Here is a 16,656-nt window from a genome sequence, read left to right as displayed (position 1 = left end):
GTCGATATGGCTCTGCCACTTTATCCTACATTCGCGCATGCGTAATTGAGCCAACTTCATAAACATAAAAAGTGGACATCGCAAATGTATCGGCACTGAAATGTAGACGCCATTTGTAAATGCATAATTGTTCAATCATGACACCTTTGATACAATTAACTTGTATATTAGGAATAGGACCTTTTCTTGCCTGTTAACAGGACATGCTTAGTTCTAGGGAGTCACAGAAGGGAATGCTTAAGATCAAGTGTGTGGTACAAAGGAAACACTGACAGCTGACAGACAGATTGGAGCAAGGAGGTAACTCATGTTGGGAAAAATATATGCATCCATATGTATGTACTGCATCGTTAGTTCCAATTCTCACCCGAACTTTGGGGGCATGAATTGTTTCCCAACACCTCTTGTACTTGTAAGACTGGAATTGAAATCCTCTGGGAATCAACTTGTACTGTAGATGTTTCCCTACTCTGGATAGAGAATGTGCTGTGCTTTGCCATTCAACTACCCCCCCCCCCTCCCCCTCCCCACCATGCCCTTTTTTAATGAAAAAGAATATTGTCTAGTGGTCCATCTGAATAAGGATGGTAATGTATATCAACAACACAGAAAGAACAGAAGGATTGCCTGGCAACCCAGAACTTCTGGTGGTGGACATTAACTTTTTCCTTGGTGGACATTAACATTTAAAATATTCCCTATAAGGGCTCCACTGTACAAGAAAGACATCTCTAACAACTCTGATTTCTGCCATGGGTTTCAATAAGGCAATTTCTTTGGTGGGTCATCCTCTTCAGTGTCAAGTGTCAGTAATGTGTCCCAGCTACATACTGGGACACATTCCAAACAGTGCTCTGGGGCGGAACAGACATGTACACCAATTTTCTGCTCGACCTCCCCCAGACACTGGATTATTACGCAAGGCGTCACAACAGATCCGGCGGTACCTTAACACCTTGACTGCTAGAGCAATTCCCGCTGGGTGCTGAAATATTCAGATCCCCATTGTTCATGACGAGACACGACCAGTGTACTGCATGACGAGCTGAGCTAGTCATGAGCATCAAAAGGGTTGAGGGGAGATTCCATCATGCATCAGGCAAATGAGGAAAACAGCTTGACTCTACACACTGAGGCAGTGGCTAAGGACTTTTGGGAGGCATACTGACTCTGCATCACAAAGAGGTGACGCACACTTAGTGTGCTCCCAAAGGTGCAATCTTAAAGGGTGAAAGAGGGCCTCATGGATTTTCCCATACATTCCCTGCAGGCAAGTGCAGTTACTGCACCCAACTGCAGGGGGCTTTCTATCCCACTTTCCAAATGCATTCAGAGTACCATCTGCATTGTGAAAGATGGAGCAACTTCTTCAAACAGCTGCTAAATGATCTGCAGTCAAGGTGCCCTATTCCTGTTTGTGTCAGACACACCACATTAAAGGTATGCAGCTCCATAAACAGGAAGAATAAAAAAAAATGATTAATTGAATACTTCAATTCATTTCAGCCACTGGTGATTACTCGGAACGCATTCCAGTTCACCCATCACTTTATTGTATTCCTCATTGTGAGGCATGAAGTGCGATGGGTATGTCCAGACATGGGTCCGAGCTCACTGTCCTACTGGAACCAATCTGCATCGGACTGAAGAGGCCCAAATACGCTGAAACTGGTCTTGGGTTCCTTGTGATCTGGGGTAAAGAGGACCTGGTTCTGTCTGGACTATTCCTACTGAAGCAAGAACAAGGCTAATTTGCTTATTGGGGAGTCCAACCTAAGGTGCACTGTGGGTAGAATAGGGTAACACATAAAAAGAAATGCTCAAAAATATAACCAAAACGTGCCATTATTTTGGGAGAGAAGGTTGTGTGTAGTACTTTTGAGAGTGATTTTTCAGAGTATGGAAAGCGTGATGTAGAGATAAGTATTTCACTATTCAACAGTCAAGTAAATATTTCTCATCTCAAATGACATCACTGATGACATCATCCAGTGAGTGTGTTTCATAAAAGTTTTTGTTCTGAGAGTTAAAGATATATACTAAGGTACTTCCTAAGTTAAATTACTATTCTTTTTGCCCTACTACTGAGTGATACTGTTTCTAATATATCTCATCTGAGTGGCACTGTGACTGTATCAGTGTGGGTGTGTGACTGGCTGTATGGGTGGATGTTTGACTGTGTGTGTGTGTGAGTGAGTGCCTATTTGTACACTAATTTCTACGGGCACTGCATGTTCACTGGCAAATAAGTATAATCGGCATACTATAAGCAAACTTCAAGTGTACCTTCCTTTATGTGTACATATACTTTCTATCATGTTACAAGATATACAATACCTTTCAAAGTTTCTTCAGTTTCAAGTCTTATCTTTTTAATAGCTTCATCTCTGGAAATCTAAGAGATAAATTGGGGTTATTATTTTAGCACAAAATATAAAGACCAAACAGAAAGCCTCTTTGCTACGTTGACGGTAATTTGTGAACTTAAGTCTACACATCATATCCATAAACATTATCTCCAAGTTTACCATTTTGAGTTAAACATATATATCGGACACATTACAAACCGTGCTATGGGGTAGAACAGACATGTACACCAATTTTCTGCTCGACCTCCCTCCAGACACTGGATTATTACGCAAGGCGTCACAACAGATCCAACAGTACCTTAAGGGGAGATTCCATCATGTCTCATGCAAATGAGGAAAACACCTTGCCTCTACCCACTGAGGCAGAGGCTAAGGACTTTTGGGAGGCATACTGACTCTGCATCACAAAGAGGTGACGCACACTCAGTGTGCTCCCAAAGGTGCAATCTTAAAGAGTGAAAGAGGGCCTCATGGATTTTCCCATACATTCCCTGCAGGCAAGTGCAGTTACTACACCCAACTGCAGGGGGCTTTCTATCCCCACTTTTCAAATGCATTCCGAGTACCATCTGCATTGACCTATGAGTGGGTGCATGAGTATCTGAGTGGGTCTGTAAATGGTAACATGAGAGTCTGAGTGGGTCTGTGAGCGTGTAAGAGTCTCTGAGTGGATCTGTGAGTGGGTCTGTGATTCACTGAGTGGGTGCATCATGAGTGAGTGAGTGGGTGGGTGGGTGGGTGTGTGAGTATCTGAGTGAGTCTGTGAGTGTGTCACTCTCTCTCAGTGGGTCTGTGTGTATGAGTGCTTGAATGGATCTGTGAGTGGGTGAATGAGTGGGTCTGTGAGTGGGTGCATGAGTGTGTCTGTCAGTGTGTATACAGTAAAAAAAGTTAAGAGCAGGTACTCGTGCCAGCTCCCCCAGTGACAGCCCTCCTGTTCAGCTTGCCTGCAGTCTGCTACCATCGGTTGCCTTCGATTTTGTGCCTTGTCTGCTGCTTTTTTGAACATTTGTCTGCGTCTTCTCTGCTCACTCCAGCCCTCTATGTTGCCTCTTTCTGCCTGTTATTTTGCCTTTCTGCTCCCCTGACCTTTATTCTGCCTTGTGCTGCTTGTTTCTGACCTCTATTTTGCCTCTTTCTACTCGTTTCTGACCTGTATTCGGCTTCTTTCTACTCATTTCTGAGCTCTATTTTGCCTTTCTCTGCTAGTTTCGGACATTTCTATTGCCTCTCTACTCATTTCCCCTCTTTATTCCGCCTCTTTCAGCTCCCTTATGTACTTTATTCTGCCTTTTTGTGCTCGCTTCTCACCTTCATTTTGACTCTTTCTGCTGACCTTTATTTTGCCTATTTCTACTTGTTTCTCACCTTTATTTTGCCTCTTTCTGCTTGTTGCTGACCTTTATTTTGCCTTTTTCTGCTTGTTGCTGACCTTTATTTTGTCTCTTTCTGCTTGTTTCTCACCTTTATTTTGCCTTTCTGCCCATTGCTGATCTTTATTTTGCTTCTTTCTACTTGTTTCTCATCTTTATTTTGCCTTTCTGCTCACTTCTAACCTTTACTCCGCCTCTTTCTGCTAATTTCTGACCTTTATTCTGCCTCTTTCTGCTAATTGCTGAACTTTATTTCCCTCTTTCTGCTGGTTTCTCATTAGGGCTCGGGCCTACGTCACACTGCGTAGCAGTGTGGGCGGAGCCCAAGAGTCCTTGTGTAAGGGTTTCCGAAATCTTACCTAACACATTCCTGGCTGCTCGTGAATTTTCGTCCCTTTTTTTGCCAGCTGCATGGCAATTGGGCCTCGCAGGCGTGTGTTTTTGCAAGAGAGCATGCCATAGGCATTAGAGCTGCTCCGCCTAGTGCATATTCCGTGCGGACTCGCGCAGCAGAAGGCCATATTTCTTCAATTACCAGCTGTCAGGGGCCACAGTAATTGAAGACAGATGCTGGGCGCTCCTGCACCACTCTCCAGTTAGTTTTTTTTCAGCTGTGTGTGTGCGCATGCTGGTTTGTGTAGTGGAAAGCTGAGCACGATGACTGCGTGGCCACCCCTGTTGCACTCGCCCCAGGACCCCCTTGCCTACGTGGGCGCGCGTGCACCACTCTCCAGTTTGATGCTGGGTGCAAGTTTGAAGCTGCGCTTTCTGCCTGTGGAAGCGGCGGAAAATGAAAGTTCGTAGCTTCATACAAAACAGTTAAACGGACTCAGACGCTGTAAACCACAATTTAAAAAAAAAAAGACTGACTCTCGACGCCAGCCGCGAGTTTGGGAAACGATGGCTGCGTGGCCACCCCCGTTGCACTCGCCCCAGGCCCCCCTTGCCTATGTGGGCGCGCGTGCACCACTCTTCAGTTTGATGCTGGGCGCAAGTTTGAAGCTACGCTTTCTGCCTGTGGAAGCGGAGGAAAGTGAAAGTTCGTAGCTTCGTACAAAACAGTTAAACGGAGTCAGTCGCTGGAAACCACAATGTTTTTTAAAAAAAAGACTGTTTGACTCTCGCAGTCAGCCGCGAATTTGGGAAATTTGTGTCTCCCTATATTTATAAACGGTTTCTACATCCGCAAAAAGGCAATTCATGCGTGTGTTTTTGCAAGAGAGCACACAATAGGCCATAGGCGTTAGAGTTGCTCCGCCTAGTACATATTCCGTGCAGATACGCGCAGCAGAAGGACATATTTCTTCATTTACCAGCTGTCAGGGGCCGCGGTAATTGAAGACAGATGCTGGGCGCGCGTGCACCACTCTCCAGTTTTTTTTTTTTCAGCTGTGTGTGTGCGCATGCTGGTTTGTCTAGTGGAAAGCTGAGCACTATGACTGCGTGGCCACCCCCGTTGCACTCGCCCCAGGCCCCCCTTGCCTACGTGGGCGCGCGTGCACCACTCTCCAGTTTGATGCTGGGCGCAAGTTTGAAGCTGCGATTTCTGCCCGTGGAAGTGGCGGAAAATGAAAGTTCGTAGCTTCATACAAAACAGTTAAACGGACTCAGACGCTGGAAACCACAATTTAAAAAAAAAAAAAAGACTGTTTGACTCTCGCAGCCAGCCGCGAGTTTGGGAAACGATGACTGCGTGGCCACCCCCGTTGCACTCGCCCCAGGCCCCCCTTGCCTACGTGGGCGCGCGTGCAACACTCTTCAGTTTGATGCTGGGCGCAAGTTTGAAGCTGTGCTTTCTGCCCGTGGAAGCGGTGGAAAGTGAAAGTTCGGAGCTTCTTACAAAACAGTTAAACAGACTCAGACGCTGGAAACCACAATGTTTTTTAAAAAAAGACTGACTCTCGCAGCCAGCCGCGAGTTTGGGAAATGTGTGTCTCCCTATACTTATAAACGGTTTCTACATCCGCAAAAAGGCAATTCATGGTTTCTACCTGTGGGACATATGCGTACAATTCAGTATAAGTGGAAAAGATATTCGTTGTCACGAAAACAAACCCACTAAATGCGGAGCATACCAAACTCCAGCTGCTTGTTGACAGCTAGGTGTTCCCACCCCGTCCTCATTCTGTTATGCAAATTACGAAGCATAAAAGCAGATCAAGCTGTCTAAAGGCGTCTGAAAGCAAGCGATGCACAAGCTTTGAGCACAGCAGAGGTGTGCCAGACAACACGCTTAAAATCTCAGGTCAGAAATTAAAAAAATCGCTTGTACCTCAGAAAAAGCAACACTTTCCACATGGTGTAGTCGTATTCCGCGCGGAGGTTTTATTGCTGGCAATACTGATGAAAAAGAAAGCTCTCAGTCGGGATTGCATTTGTGAATATAGACATCTGCGAGTGTCATTGAATCTTAATGTGCGGAGGAATCATGGGTGAGTGGTCTTAAGCGGTTCGCAAGTTAGCGCCAGCGCTATACAAATAATCCATTTATCCTTGGATATGGTTCAGTTTATGACCGGCCATAAAAAAAACTTCAATAACTGGAAAAGTGTCTGAGAATCAAAATCCATTAAAAGCCTCATCTATATAGTATGTTCTCTGAGGGTTCCTACCGGGCCAAACATAGTACAGACCATCAGGGTTCCAACAACATACACCATAAGTACTCAGGGTATTTCAGCATACCTCAGACATAGTGTGTGCCCTGAGACTTCTTACAGGTTATATCAGATATAGTATGTCCTCTGAGGGGTCTTACAGAATATTATATCAGACATAGTACTCGCCCTGAGGATTACTACAACATATAAAATACACTATGTATACTCGGAGGGTTCCTCCAACATACATCAGATGGAGTATGCAGTATGAGGATTTTTACAACATGTATCAGAAATTGTATGTACTCTGAGAGTACCTTGGCCAGCAACGAGTGCGAAGGGAGACAGACCGCTGCCTTTAAGGCAACTACCGGGTTCATGAGATTGTGACACCTTTGTGGCGAGCGTACACCGAACGGATGCACGTTTTCTTGCAAGGTAGCGCTGTGATACCCATCATCGAGGGGCTGTGGGTGTTTGTATTTAGTGGAAGACGTCAGACTGTAGCAGGGTCTCTATCACGTTCACGGTGACCCACCCTTGCTTTCGCCGTGGGGGCGGGGAGGGTGAGTGTGTACAAAGCACAGCTGCTGGATTCCAGGGAGCTCACTCCCAGAGATTAATGAATTCCTTAAAACACCACAGGCGCCTGGTGTAACCAAAACATCATAGTGACAGATCCAAAGCCGCATGTCTTGGGGGAGCAGCAGCGCGCATACCCTTCCTCCAGAGTGGCCACGCTATGACTCCTGGTTTATCAATACTCGGAAGTGTAGATTCTGTGACCCCGTGCTAATACAACATGCCTGTAAATCTTCTATCATCCCAAGGCCTAGGAGTACACAGTGCTTTCAAGTAGAGAAGTCTAAATTAGAACCTAGATCTTCTGAATTCACAGCCAGAGTGTTTCCAGGTGGCCTCCCTTATGAGTAATGAAATGGCAGCCTCCCCATGGTCGCGTTCAGAGCATTGAACAATGATACATTATGTGCCAGGTGTGAGAGCGATTTGTGAGAGGCAGCTAACAAGTGTAGACATGCCAGTGACTAGGTGAAATTAGACGGATCATTGTTATAGAGTACACACAAAAGTAGATCATCTATTCATGCTTGGCTCTGACCCACACCTGGTGTGCTTTAGTGAAAAATGTGAAACAATCTTGCTTTGAACAGTTTTATGTGGTATCTCAGGGACTTGGAAAGTTGATTCCTTTTACTATGCTGGCACATTGTTTTCAGTTAGACCAATCAAAGGCAATCAGAGGTCCAAGTGCAGGTTGTGAGTGCAGAGTGGTGAGTGCAGAGTGTGGAGTGCAGATTGTGAGTGTGGAGTGCAGAGTGTAGAGTGTAGAGTGCAGAGTGCAGAGTGCAGAGTGTGAGTGCAGAGTGTGAGTGCAGAGTGTGAGTGCAGAGTGTGAGTGCAGAGTGTGAGTGCAGAGTGTGAGTGCAGAGTGTGAGTGCAGAGTGTGAGTGCAGAGTGTGAGTGCAGAGTGTGAGTGCAGATTGTGAGTGTGGAGTGCAGAGTGTAGAGTGCAGAGTGTAGAGTGCAGAGTGTAGAGTGTAGAGTGCAGAGTGCAGAGTGCAGAGTGTAGAGTGTAGAGTGCAGAGTGTAGAGTGTAGAGTGCAGAGTGCAGAGTGTGAGCGCAGAGTGTGAGCGCAGAGTGTGAGCGCAGAGTGTGAGCGCAGAGTGTGAGTGTAGAGGGTGAGTGTGAGTGCAGAGGGTGAGTGTGAGTGCAGAGTGTGAGTGTAGAGTGTGAGTGTAGTGTGAGTGCAGAGTGTGAGTGAGTGCAGAATGACAGAAGTAAGTGCAGAAAAAGTGCATAGTGAAAGAATGACTGCAGAGTGAGAGTGAGTGAGTGCAGAGTGTGAGTGAGTGCAGAGTGCGTGCAGAATGAGTGGAGAGTGACAGTAAGTGCAGAGTGAGTGCAGAATGCTGAGGGCAGAGTGAGTGCGTAGTGAGTGCAGGGGCAAAGTGAGTGCAGGGTGAGTTCAGAATTAGTGTGGAGTGAGAGTGAGTGCAGAGTGAGTGCAGTGAGTGAGTGTAGAGTGAGTGCAGAATAAGTGCAGAGAGAGAGAGTGAGTGCAGAATAAGAGAGAGTGCAGAGTGAGTCCAGAGTGCAGAGTGAGTGCAGAATGACTGCAGAGTTAGAGTGAGTGAGAGTGAGTGAGTGTGAGTGAGTGCAGAGTGTGTGCAGAGTGTGTGCAAAATGAGTGCAGAGTGACAGTGAGTGCAGAGTGAGTGCAGAGTGCTGAGTGCAGAGTGAGTGCAGGGGCAGAGTGAGTGCAGTTGCAGAGTGAGTGCAGGGTGAGTGCGGGTTCACAGTGAGTGCAGAGTGAGTTCAGGTGCAGAGTCAGTACACAATGAGTGCAGGTGCAGAGTGAGTGTCAGTGCAGAGTGCGTGTAGAGTGAGTGCAGGTGCAGATTGAGTGCAAAGTGAGTGCAGGTGCAGAGTGAGTGCAGAGCGACTGCAGAGTGAGTGCAAAATGAGTGTCAGTGCAGAGTGCATGTAGAGTGAGTGCAAGTGCAGAATGACTGCAAAGTGAGTGTGACTGCAGAGTGACTGCAGCGTGAGTGTGACTGCAGAGTGACTGCAGAGTGAGTGTGATTGGAGAGTGAGTGTAGAGTGAGTGCAGGTGCAGAGTGAGTGCAGGCACAGAGTGAGTGCAGAGTGAGTGCGAGTGCAGAATGACTGCAGAGTGAGTGTGACTGCAGAGTGACTACAGCGTGAGCGTGACTGCAGAGTGACTACAGCGTGAGCGTGACTGCAGAGTGAGCGTGACTGGAGAGTGACTGCAGAGTGAGTGTGACTGGAGAGTGACTGCAGAGTGCCTGCAGAGTGACTGCAGAGTGAGTGTGACTGCAGAGTAACAGTGACTGAAGAGTGACAGTGACTGCAGTGTGTGAGTGTGCAAGGTAAACAGTGTGTGAGTGTGCAGGGTGAACAGTGTGCAAGTGTGCAGGGTGCACAGTGTGTGAGTGTGCAGGATGAACAGTGTGTGACTATGCAGGGTGAACAGTGTGAGTGTGCAGGGAGAGCAGTGTATGAGTGTGTAGGGGCACTGTGTGAGTGTGCAAGAGACGAACACTCAAAGTAAGTCCACCACACACATACATAAGACCACACACAAAACACCACACCACACACACACCAGCCTCTCACCACCACACATTCATCACCACTCACCACCACACACTCACCAGTACACACACAACCACACACACAACCACACACCACCAGCCGTCAGTGCACGCTTTCACCAGGCGCAAACACCACCAGCCATCAATGTACGCTTGCATCAAGCACAAACACCACCATGCGTCAGTGCAGGCTTCCACCACGCACACAACACCAAATATCAGTGCATGCTTTCACCAAACACACACACACACCACCAGCCGTCAGTGCACACTTTCACCAGTCACATACAACACCAGCAGTCAGTGCACGCTTTCACTAGGCACATTCGCCACCAGCTGTCAGTGCACCCTTTCACCAAGCACACACACCACCAGCCATCTGTGCACGCTTTTAACAAGCACACACACCACCAGCCATCAGTGCACAATTTCTACAGTCACACACACCACCACCCAACAGTGCATACATCAATTGTTAACGCATCCACAATGAACTATTGTAGCAATCGCAATATGGTGCCCTTTACTTTTAAACATATTCATCTAAAGCGCAGCATGCCACCATTCCTGCTATTCCAATCCAACACACATATTTCCACTACACACCACATTCATACACTCCATAACACATGGCTAAAAGACATTGCCATTTACAATTACATTAGCTCTAACTCAAAAAAATCCGAGACCTATTGCATTTATAATGCTTGTTTTGCCTTTCTGCTCTTTTACCCCGGGACCGCAGGGAGGAACTTCAAGGCAGGCGGCGGGATGCCAGTATTGCTGATGCACGCAGGGGGCTGCTGGAATGCAGCCCCCTGTGTGCAGGAGAAATAGTTTAATCTCTTTCCCTGCCCGAATGTCTGCAGGTAGGTAATCAATCAATCAATCAATCAGGCGTTTGTTAAGCGCGATTGCTCACCGGTAAGGGTCTCAATGCGCGTGGGGTTTGCAGGCTCCAGTCCATCCATCAATTCTGTCGAAGAGCCAGGTTTTGAGGTTTCTTGCAAAGATGGGGAGCGATGTTGTCTGCCTGCGGTGGAGCGGCAGGGTGTTCCAGGCTCGGGTCGCGAGGAAGGAGAAGGAGAGGCCTCCCGATTTGGTGTTTCTGGTGCGGGGGACCACAGCGCAGGAGTGCTTGGCAGATTGTAGCGTCCTCTGGGGTGCGTGGAATTTGAGTCGGCTGTTAGGTAAAGAGATCAAAGCTCCACTTCAAGTGGGCGGAAGCACTTTGACAGCTTCTGCCTGCTGGAAAAGGAGTGTTTGCTTTTGGTTGGTGGGAGTTGTCAGCTCCCGCCAACTAAAGCAAACTGCTATGTTCTACTGCTATGTTCTGGGGGAGTGAGCATCCTGAGACATGGCAGGAGTCGGCCTTGGAGGGTGGTGGCCCCCAGGACCATAGATGGCTCCACCAGGGGGGCCTTCCCGCCCCCCTCCTTTGATCTGCACAGGCTAGCCCCAGGGAGGTGGTGGTCCGAGGGGCCATATATGGCCTGGGACAAGGGGGGCACATTCCCCCTCCCACTTTGAAATGTTATTTTGGCCCAAGGGAGGTGGAGGCCACCAGTGCTTGGGGGTCCTTGTGACCCCCGCAATATAGTTGAAGTAGCCCTAGGCAGGTGATGGTCCCCAGGGCTTTAAACAGCCCAGAAGGGGGGCCATGCGACCCCCACTCCATTTATTAGAATAAAGCCTGGGGGGCAGTACCCGGTGCTCAAAGAGCCTCAGGAGGGGAGCCCCCTGCGCCTACTTCCTTTTTCATTTTTACAAAATGCCCCTGGAACCTAGCCCACCGTGGGACCCCGCACAGTTTTTTTTTTTTTTGCCAGAAATATCATAAAGTTGCGGCAAAAAATATTTTAAAAGTGCTTTTTTTGCCCCACCAGAGCTAGAGGTTCATGATATTCGTACCCCGCCCCCTTTTCTTTTTAGTAAGCTGTTTTTGGGGACTCGGCAGAAGCAGAGTCCCAAGATGGCTGCCAACGCTTCCTGGTTGTAGTGTTGGCAGACAATCAGAGCTCCATAGATCTCTGCACATACACACACATACATATAGCCTCAGGGTTGATGAAATAATGCACGGGAAGAGGCAGATTGTGCAGTAAACCCTTCAACCACATAATTCCAATTTTATGGAAAGGTTGAGCACAGCTTTCTAAGGGCATGTTTGCGGCCTTTTTCAGACACATCTGTTAAAGGGACAACTATCCAGAGAAGAATCTTTGCATAATGATATCAGGCTTTCACCAACTTGATCACACGAGGCTCTCAATGCCATCAACTGTTTGTTTATTTCTCATTTGTGCTTACATGGGAGGATATTAAACTACGACAAGGTATTGAGAAGATGCTTAATATCAGTGATATTTTTAAATAAACTTTTAGTTGCAAAGCTTTAATGAGTGTGTTACATTGGATTTGGGGCTATAATTATTGGCCAATTCAGTGGCAATTGAGAATACTTCATTAACTATGTTACACACATTGTCCTGAAGGCCCAGAAGATAAGGGGTTAAATTAAAGGGCTAGAAGAGTGGTTCTTAACCATAGGACTTCTGTGGGCACACAGTTAATCATTACTCGAACACCGCGACCCCCACTGAATCATTATTGGGATCCTGGGACCCCCCAATATTAGAAGGCAGGGACCCAGACTAAGAATTTTCGATAATTTGGACCCCAAACCAATACACAAAAAATTAAGAAATAAGCATTGCTCAAATAAATACACAAATAATGAAATATGTTATTTAATTCACAAACAAATATAAAAAATAACATTTTAATGAGAAGGTTGGAGTATTTCTGAACTAAACTGTAAGTACTATATTCAGTTTGATGCTTTTGCACTACTCCCACAATTCAATCTGAGGATACGAACTTAATTTTTAACCTCCATTTTCGAATTTCTTCACATTTACTGAAGGTTTGAATTTTTTTATTTTATATTTTGCTTCTTTGGTTATATACATTTTCTTATTCTGTTATTTATAATGAACTTTCTAGGCAGTCGCATATCTCCTGAGAAGGCCCGCAAACCCCAGCGGTTCAGGGACCACAGGTTAAGTAACACTGGGCTAGAAGAATAAATGTAACAAAGTCCTATTTTTTATGAGGCAGCTATTGGGTTAAAAGCAGAATGTATACCCAGGTTCTATACCACTATGAAATCCCCATTTTTAACGAGAGCACCAGCAGTATGCTTGAAAGAGGACATCCTAATATCAGAATGGGGTGAAACTGAATTACTAAAGAATAAGCATCAAGTCGTCAACCGACTGACTTAGTAACAAATTATTCTTTGACGTTAAAAAACCATCTGGAAATTGTATATTTTTGCTTTTATTAACAGGGAAAACCACTGACAAAGAAATAATGTACAAGAAAAGGTAAGGAGGTACATAGAGCTGGTTAGTTAGTGGCTGACCAAACCACTGATGTTAAAGACATGAAGGGCATTGGAGTTGCTTAATGGGCATCAGAGACGATAGATATTTAACATATAATTCTCTGAATGTGAATAAGGGGCTGCGTTGATTATGGCAGTTGAGTTATCAGTAGGGTCCAAAAACTCTGGGGTCATTGCCAATCGCCAATAGCGACTGTGGGACCAGTATTTGATTCCTTACCGTGCCGCTGTACTGCTTGAGTCCTCCCGCCGCCGCTCCTACCATCTTCGCGGCTGCCGAGTGGAGGACTCGGCTTCCCACCACCCCTTGCGGCGGCGCAGCCCGGATTTGTCATCCCTGTGCCTGGAGGCGCTACTAAAGCTGCGTGTCCCCGGTGGAGCGGGTGAGGCTCTGAAAACTCAGGGGTCATTGCCAATCGCCAATAGTGACTGTGGGACCAGTATTTGATTCCTTACCGTGCCGCTGCACTGCTCGAGTCCTCCCGCCGCCGCTCCTACCATCTTCGCGGCTGCCGAGTGGAGGACTCAGCTTCCCACCACCCCTTGCGGCGGCGCAGCCCGGATTTGTCATCCCTGCGCCTGGAGGGGCTACTAAAGCTGCGTGTCCACCGCGTCGCGGGACGCGAGCAGGACGCCGGGCTAAGCCTGGGAAAAGGGCGGGCCCTCTGTGGCCCTCAGAGGCCAGAGGAGGCAGGGCTGAGCCACCTCCCTAACATCTAGATCGAAAGAGCTGAGAAGCAGTACTTGTCAGGTGAGACTGTGGCCTTGAACTTATACATATTGAGTAGTGGCCCTCTATAGAGCAAAGCGAGATGGTTTCCAAATCAAAGAAAGGGAAAAAGACTGAAACAATGATTTCAGGCGGCAGCATAATTGGGACCTTGGAAAGTTTTTTTGCACGGACTGCTGCTATGGTGGGGAGGGAAATAGAAATAACAGAGAAGCGGCTATCCCTTGAACTTGGAACTAATAAAAGATTGTCTCTTGGTGCAATAAAGGATGTAGGCACTCCAGATCATAACGATGGTCCAAAACTCGCGGCAGTAAGCTTGATATCCCCAGGAAACGAACGAAACGAGACAATCTCATCTATTTCCACTATTGATGATAACTTGTCGACTTGTAGTACTATCTCCCTAGAGGAATTCCATCCAATAGTGCTAAATAGTAAAAGCGTGCCAAAAGGTAACTGACCTGTTTGCTCTAAGCAAGCAGGGAAAAGGAAAAGGGGAGGGAAGCGTCAAGTAGGTGGGAAATCCAAGATACCGAAAACTACTAATAAACTGGTAAAATCCTATTTAGGTAAAATCTTGGCGACACCACCTACCCTTCTAAGTCAAAATCTGCCCCTAGTACTATCTACACCCTCCCCAGTGACTGATCATCAGCCATTAGTCAAGAGTCGACAGTAATGAGGTTTGTACTATAGCTCACATGGAGCACCTATTAAGATCATTCATACTCCCACTTAATGAGAGGTTGAGGGTCTTAACGAACAAGGTGGACAATCTCCATAAGATTGCAATGAGCAATACTAACGGGTCAGGGAATCCTGTAACTATTAAGCAAAGCAGAGGACCTGCTAATGAGCAAGGTAGACAGGGTAATTTTACCCATGCCACTCCATGGTTGAAACCAGTCAGTGAAGTTGCGAGGAAACGACCGAGTAGGACAGAGAGTGATATAGGGAACAATACTGGGAATAAACCAGGTAATGAGGAGAAGAACACTAACACTAAAGAGCAGAAGAATCCTGGGACAAACTTCTGTCCTTTAAAGGATGAGGGTGTAAGAAATGTATTAGAAACAACAAGTACCCCGGTTAAGCTTCAGAGGCTCAACCTTCCTCCACAATCTGCTCCACTGGTTCTAGTACTTGCAAATGTGCCTCCCCTTAAAGAGGGAACCAGTGAGAATTACATCCAGCTGAGAAATAAAGTCATGCATTGGCTATCAAGTAACACATCTGAGGGTAAGATGGTAGGGCCAAATATCATAATGGCTAGACGGGTGTCCTAGCTTGGTAGATCTAAGAAATTAAAAAAGGGTGACTGTGTGGTGGTCAATTTTAATAGCCAGGCACCAGTTGAGAGAGATAATGAGTGAAGTGGGGCGTGGGGGAGGGATTAGGGGTCAAGGCATAGAGATCTTGCCATTAGGCTATTTTTACAGGCCAATAGACCAAGCCAGATCAGTTAATGGAAATAAATGGCAAGTAGTGACGAGAGCCCCCCAGGTAGATTATCAGGCTGGGACACTTGGAGGACAGAGATGGGGTATACAGGGATTAAATAGGTACCCAGGGCCCAACAGATTTACAGCATTGTCAGGTTTGAATGACTGCGACTGACTGTGTGAAAGAAATAAAGGCAACACTAAACACAAGGGCTGTGTCCCAAAGCAGAGTGAGGATAAGGCAGTATTACCCTCGATAGGAGACGAAATAGGAGGACCATCCTTAGAACCCGATAATCCACAAGATAGTGTATTAGGATTTACATCATTCACGACTCCTAATGACATGAGAACGGACAAAATTAACCAGATTAGAACACAGGTAACCCCCAAAGCGAGAGAAGTTAACCTCGTTAAGAAACCAGCCTGTGAAGCTGTCCCTGCGGCAAAGGTAGCTGCTCCATTGTCTAACCGCACCCTAACTAAATTAGTGGCATCACGAGATAGGGTAAGGGTTGTTTTCTGGAACATCTGTGGTTTGGAGAATAAGGTTTCTAATACAGCATGGAGGGACCTTATAAAAGACTTTGATATTCTTGGTATCCAAGAAACATGGCTTATAGGTGAAAAACACCTGGATGCTTATAAGACCTTCCACATCCCGGCGGTATACTCCGCACATGGTAGACACAAAGGGGGAATTTGTGTCTATGTATCTAACTTGCTGAGAGTGCTGGGCATAAAAATGCGGAAGTGTTCCCCCTACTATCAATTGGTTTCTATCTATCTTACATCTGGGTTGTGCTTGTTGGTGGTGAACTTTTACAACAATACTAAAGGAATGTTTGAGGAGGTATTGAATAACCTGATGGAAGACTTAAACCACTTGTACCTCACCAATGAAAGAGATATAAATGTTGTGTGGGGAGGGGATTTTAACATCAGTATCTGTAATTCCCATGCTTGTAATGCTAGAGAAGTTGAGTGGGAAGGGAGTAACGATGTGAGTCACTTTATTCACTCAGGGAAAGGGGAGAAATTAAATGATATACTAGACACCCTCGATTTGGGATTCGCTAATAAGATGAGCTCCCCTGTGGTGGAATTTAGCCCGACCTTTATCTCAAGGGGCTTACAATCGGTCATTGATTTTATATTAGTTCCCAATAAACATCATATCTGGGTGGAGAAGTTTGAGATCCATTCAAATGGCCTCAGTGACCACTTGCCCATTAGTCTTAATCTATCCCTACCAGTTTCCAATAAATCCACTACCATTGAGGCTCTGGCATGGGTGAAGGATATACATTAGCCAGACAAAATGGCTTTACCTTAAAGTGGAGTGCGTTAGATCCAGTGGAAACAAATAAGGGCATGATTGCTAATACCCGGTCACACATTCAGGTTTGTCTAGATGAAAAGGCCTCTCATATAGAAATATTGGATGCCTTTGGAGGTATTACTGCGATAATAGGACACCCTCACTAAACCAAGCAAAAAGCGTGTTAAGTCTACAGGGTGGTTTGACAACAAATGTACAAAGGCATATACCCAATTAAAAGCCGCGCTCAGCACCAAAACCAGAGATCTTG

At 46.3% G+C, this 16,656-nt stretch overlaps 1 protein-coding gene across 2 annotated transcripts in view; it reads right to left on the bottom strand.

Annotated features, from left to right (window-relative positions):
• Nucleotides 1-16,656, bottom strand: part of PNPT1 (polyribonucleotide nucleotidyltransferase 1) — a 524,718-nt gene that overhangs the window by 303,794 nt on the left and 204,268 nt on the right. For both annotated transcript variants that reach the window (XM_086927497.1, XM_086927498.1), the window contains exon 11: nucleotides 2,338-2,395. In XM_086927497.1, coding sequence (XP_086783623.1) covers nucleotides 2,338-2,395 — 58 coding nt within the window. The remainder of the gene's footprint in view (nucleotides 1-2,337; nucleotides 2,396-16,656) is intronic.

Source organism: Lissotriton vulgaris, chromosome 6 (assembly GCF_964263255.1).
Source record: "Lissotriton vulgaris chromosome 6, aLisVul1.2, whole genome shotgun sequence".
In the NCBI taxonomy this organism is placed as follows: domain Eukaryota; kingdom Metazoa; phylum Chordata; class Amphibia; order Caudata; family Salamandridae; genus Lissotriton; species Lissotriton vulgaris.
Note: the sequence above shows the minus strand (reverse complement) of the source record. Positions and strands in the feature narration are given on the sequence as shown.